This window comes from Patella vulgata, chromosome 8 (assembly GCF_932274485.2).
Source record: "Patella vulgata chromosome 8, xgPatVulg1.2, whole genome shotgun sequence".
Lineage (NCBI taxonomy): Eukaryota > Metazoa > Mollusca > Gastropoda > Patellidae > Patella > Patella vulgata.
Genome location: NC_065886.2, coordinates 987,750 through 993,749, shown reverse-complemented (window position 1 = coordinate 993,749; position 6,000 = coordinate 987,750). Strand labels below are relative to the sequence as shown.

At 36.8% G+C, this 6,000-nt stretch overlaps 1 protein-coding gene across 1 annotated transcript in view; it reads right to left on the bottom strand.

Annotated features, from left to right (window-relative positions):
• Positions 1–157: 157 nt before the first annotated feature.
• Positions 158–6,000, bottom strand: part of LOC126829985 (adhesion G-protein coupled receptor G6) — a 126,786-nt gene continuing 120,943 nt past the window's right edge. Inside the window, exons 4-8 of the mRNA XM_056103016.1 lie at positions 5,527–5,790; positions 3,110–3,373; positions 1,396–1,680; positions 1,018–1,140; positions 158–733 (exon numbers count right to left, since the gene is read on the bottom strand). Of these exons, the coding sequence (XP_055958991.1) occupies positions 276–733; positions 1,018–1,140; positions 1,396–1,680; positions 3,110–3,373; positions 5,527–5,790 (1,394 nt within the window). The 3' untranslated portion in view covers positions 158–275. The remainder of the gene's footprint in view (positions 734–1,017; positions 1,141–1,395; positions 1,681–3,109; positions 3,374–5,526; positions 5,791–6,000) is intronic.

The following is a 6,000-nucleotide window of genomic DNA, read 5'->3' as shown; positions in this document are numbered from 1 at the left end:
CACCACATTCATAAAACAATTAAATTATATACAATGAAAATTTAAAAACATTCAATACACTTTTATTAAGAGTAGGGTATTACAGGTTTATGAAAGATATGAAGAAATATTAAAAAACATCAAGACGCCGAATATATTGTAAATAGTTAATTATAAAAATTACATTAATACAGTACAGCAAATATAGATGTAACAAATAAACGAACATATATATAAAGCTAGTTCCAAGTAAAAATCGATTAAATAGCAAGGGGGTTAATAGGCCGGTGCTTCCTTTAGGACTCTTTTGTTTCGGAGTCAGTAATGTTAACTTTTGTAAACAAAGCAGATGCTAGCTGATCACAGTGTTGATGCTTGTCTTTGTTTTGTACATCCTGTCCTTCATATGGTGTTGATGACGTATTGAGTTGTTGATAAATGTCTGGATGTTGTTTCTTACTCCGTGCATCCAGTCCGTCATATGTCGATGACAATGACGGTGAATTGACGTATTGGGGGTTGGTAATATCGCTGTGGTTCAAGTTCGTTGTATTATAGTAGACTGGTGTGGAATCTGCACGTGCTGTTGTATCATTAGATCTTGTTGTATTATAATAGGCTGGTGTGGAATCTGCACGTGCTGTTGTATCATTAGATCTTGTTGTAGAGGAATTAATTTCATCATAAACAGGTTGGTTAGTTGAAAGAGAGGTAATTCCAAGTCCATCGTATGTATTATCATTATTTCTTGATGCTGTAACATAATATTTATCCGTTATAATATTTGTATCAACACAGTATTGGCTTAGTTTTATTTAAGTTCATTCCAGCATGATACTCTTAAATATTTTTCCTTAAAAAGAGGAAGATGGTTTCTAATCTAGTGTAACCGGTGCCATTAACACACTGGTGAATACACGAAATGTTGTTCGAACAAAGGCCCTTACAGACCGCAAAGAAGGACGGTCAAAACACAATCATAATAACAACCGTAAAACCAATAACCAGTAAAACACCAATAATACTTGTATAACTTACCCTTTCTACGGTATATAACTACACCAATAACAACTACTATACCAATAACCATCAATACACCAATAATACTTCCGACTATGGTAGGTATGTTATTACTTTCTACTGGATAATTTACTGGTGGATCTAAAGAAAAAAATGTGCATGCTTTACTTCTGACGCTGGCCTTAACAGACGAGATATCACAATCGCCCTGAAGTAACCAAAAAGAAAAATTTGTGTTGAAAAAAATGGCATATCTTTATTTACAATGGATATGTTAATTTCTTCTGAAGATGTTTTATCAGATGAGTCAGAACACGACACCTCTATAATCCAATTCTGATGTTAAGTTACCAATGATATATTAGAAAACTATAACTGATATTTAATTGTCTTTACCCCCATCAATAACTGTAATAGTGAAGTTCTGAACACCAATACCATTGACTACAGAAACTATATAATCACCAAATAGAGTAGAGTTTAGAGTTATCTCTACTGTTGATTTATAGTTTATAGTTGATAGTTGTTGTGTTCTAGCTGTATTTATTATCTGTCTGGTAGATGTATGGTACCAGGTGAAGGTTGGTCGAGGGTAGGCGATTATATCAACTTGTAGATTTATTGCTGTATTTATTCTATTGGTGATGTTTCTCTTGGTTGCCATGTTTTCTCGCGGATAACCTACAATGCAAATAATCACGGGGTATTGTTTTTACAATTATAGCGAAGCAGCTAAGCGTGAAAGTGTTTGAAATCTGGATACCTGTACTAAAATTTGTGTAGGGGTCTGTTAATCAATCGAATTTTCAAATTGGCCTTCATTTTCAAAGATGGCTACCGTTTTCAACTTTTCTTTCTCTCAGAGTATTTTTATACGCTTACATTTCCCTGTGGACGTATTATCTTGTCTCCCATGTTTGTAAATCTGGATGTTACCACTGTTTGTCGTGTATTTTATACTCGGTGAACAGTCCATATGCTGATTACACTATTTTGCCTTATTACACTATTTTGCCTATACCGTTTTTTAGGACTTCGAATTTTGTCTAATGGTTTGAATTGTTCGTACTTGGTTTTGTTTATTCACACTTGTTTGTAGACAATCTATAACTTTGATTTGGTGCGCATGAAAAGCAACTTCTTGGATTATGACCCCTATTAGGTATGATTAATTGTGAGATATGTACAAATGTCGTGCGATCTCTTGATATATATATATGTTAATAATAAAAAGATATTTTGGTTTGTGGCAAAATGTAAATTGTACCCACTATTGTCATCAATTAAATGTAAATTGTGCAAAGTTTGTAGACCCGCTAGAGACATCAATTATTGTCCAATTTATATAGATGAAACTTTTAAGTAGGAGTTAAACGTATCAATAAAATAGGAAAATTTAACTCGACTTTTACCCCCCAAAAATTATATTTCTTTGTCTGAGAGTCGCCCGAAATCTTTGATTGAGTAATTGGCTTTTCCAAAAGAATAGTCCTCAATGACCATTTGTGCCGGTTTTGATTCTCGTATCCACATTTGAATGATTACCCTGTTTCCATGTGACACCTTGTTTTATGTAGTTAGCTACTGGAATATATCCAAAAGAAGTGGCCATACCATGCAGTGTGTACAACAACTGTTACTCATTATTACATCCTTTCAAACAAGATAATTTAATGTGACTTTATCGCAAGAAATTACATTTCTTTGCCTGAAAGTCGACCATCTTGAAAATTGGCAGCTATCTTGGATTGAGTACTTGGCTTTTTCAAAAAAGAATATTTCTCAAGAAGTATTTGTGCTAATTTTATAATTGTAGGTATATTTGAATAATTAACCTGATTTTTATGTAGTTATCTGCTGGACTGTCCAAAAGGAGTGGTCATACTGTGTCATATGAACAACAACTTTTATTGATTACATCTTTCAAACAAACATTGGATTTGGAATTCAGATGTAGATAATTATATATTTGCCCATGTGAAATTAACTCTAACTCTGGCAGAACAGTTAAACTGTTTAGGGTGATAGTACATAGTGAATGCAACGCTATACTGGTTTAAAATCCAGATTTTGATTTCTTTAATGACATAAAACATTTTGTTATACTTACATCTAACATAGAGTGGAATAGTTTTAGATACAGGTTGACCAATATTATTACTAGCTGTACAGGTATAGTTATCTGTATGTTGACAACTAGCTTCAGATATGGTATATTGACTACCAGAATAGAGTTGTTCCCTTTGTTGTGATCTAGACCAGGATATTACTGATGATGGAAGACTGTCAACAGAACAGGTGAAGGTTACGGTAGAATCTTCATCAATCATGTTGTTGGTAGCATTTGATGTTAAACTTGTGATGGTTGGTGGATCTGTTTTATAAACAGAAAATCAATCATTTGGTTTCGGTTATTGTGTATGGGAATTGAGATGGTCACAACCAAGTGTTGAGCATGCCAATAGACCGCGGTCGTTTAAGGTGTGATTTCAGACAAGTATTGTGTACAGACATTCTAAGCCCTAATATGAAAATCAGGAGTTTTCATTCCATGATGGATTGATTAAAGAAAGGGATTAAGATGGGAGGTAGGAACACTATAAAGATTTATTGCCTGAATCACATTTTATTCTAACGATATGCACGTGTTATTCTCTGTGACTTACTACAATATAATTTCTGGCTAACTATTGACACGGTTTTCTTAAATCATCCATACCATCAGTGTGTAGTATACTATTCAAAAAAAGTAGGGGATATTTGATTTTGGGGGCATAATACTAAAATATGCAAATGACTACGAAAAAAGTCACTATAGAACCTAACAGAAGAAACATTTCCAGTTACATGTGACGCCCAAACGCACCAATAGCTACCGCATGGAATGCAGGTGATGCTTGGGATCATCATGGGGGTCCAACCCAAGATTTGCACGACTCTGACTTTGAATGTTACAGTCATTGTGGCATTGAATTCCAGGGTGGAAACATCAGTTTAATTGTTTTAGTGACCAGAAAACAAATTTTGATATGCGTCGGCTTACCCAAAATGAAAGGTTACGTGCCCTTGGCATGCTACAGATCGGCACAACACAGGCGGTTGTGGCGCGGACGATGAATGTTTCTCAGTCTGTCATAAGCAGGCTATGGTCCAGATACCGTGATACACAATCTGTACAGGACAGACCACGCTCAGGTCGACCAAGGGCGACAACTCAAGCCCAGGATCGATTTATCCGTACCTTGGCCTTGAGAAATCGTGTCATCACAGCAAATCAGATCAGCGCTCGTCTTCAAACAGACACTGGTGTGAGAGTGAGTGGCCAGACGATTCGGAATCGACTGCATAGGGGTCACCTTCGCGCCCGACGTCCTCGCGTGATCCCTTGTTTGAGAGATCATCACATTCAGGCAAGACGTCGTTGGTGTAGGGATCGTCAACACTGGGATAATCGACGCTGGAGCAATGTGATGTTTTCAGATGAGTCAAGGTTCACTGTTGATTTTTTGGACAGACGTAGGAGGGTGTGGCGTCGTCGAAACGAGCGCTTCCAAGACGTTAACGTCATCAGACATGATCGATTTGGGGGTGGTTCTGTTATGGTGTGGGGAGGCATCACTGTTGCTGGAAGAACGGCTTTACATGTTGTTGCAGGGCGTGTTACAGGCCAGTACTACCGGGACAACATCTTGGCAGTCCATGTTGTGCCGTTCGCACGACGTCATGGCCGTCGTTTCATCTTCCAGGATGACAACGCAAGATGTCACAGGGCCAGGATCGTTACAGGTTACCTCCAACAACAGAACATCACCACATTACCTTGGCCAGCACTGAGTCCCGACCTCTCCCCCATCGAGCATGTCTGGGACATGCTTGGACAGAGGTTACGTCAACGTCAACAACGTCCTGCCAATGTCCAAGAACTTGCTGCTGCGTTGCAACGGGAATGGGACAATCTGGACCAAAATGACCTTAGACGTCTCATTCGGAGTATGCCACGTCGGATCAATGCTTGTTTGGCAAACAGAGGAGGATTTACCCGTTACTGACTTGGTTGTGATGCTGTGGTAACTTTGCTGTTTGACCCCGGGTATCATTTTACCCTTATAATGGTCAGTCTGTGCCTTACTTAGTCTAACGATCATTTGGAATAAATCGATGAATGTGAACTTCATTTCATTTTGTCATTTGTTTCTTCGTCAGTTTCATTAGGTGACTTTAATAACACTTAAAAATCAAATATCCCCTACTTTTTTTGAATAGTATATTACTATGATTTGATTTTTTAAAAATGTATAAAGATTGTTTTGTTTAAGAAATTGGTTAAGATCACTCTTGTTTAGATCCGATAAATCAATCAATATAACAGTGTGTGGGTGGATTCTGGTGCCTAAAAAGTGAAACAATAATTTGATATGTTGTGTGTTTCGGGTCCTCGGAAACAAATTATCCTTAATAATGTTTTAAATTAGCCACAACAATGACATAGGTATAAATTGGTAAATCTGAAATAGTTTATCAACTTACAATGTACTATAACCATCAGTTGTTTAGATTGAAGTGACCCAGGTATCCGTGTATTTGTAACCTGGCAGGTGTAATTACCAGCTTGTTGTCTTTGGATGTTGTTCAGTGAGAGAAGTTCAGTAGATGATATTATAGTTGAACCTGTATACCAGTTGATATTGCACTGTGGATTACAGTCAGCTGAACAGATTACATTTCTACTTTCATTTTCTATCACTGTTATACTAGAACTGGTTGGTGTAAATCTGATATTCTCTGGTCCATCTGTTAAAGAGAATATTATTGGACTTATGAAGATGATTTATCATTCTCACTGTAGGCTTGTTATTAAATGAATTGGACAACATTAAATGACCTCATTTTCAATTAGAACCGGTGTTTTACATGTGCTGTCATATAAGGAAGCATGAGAGACCCATCAACAGCAAAGCCGAGTATATATGAAATAGGTTATCTGTATGGATTACAATAAAC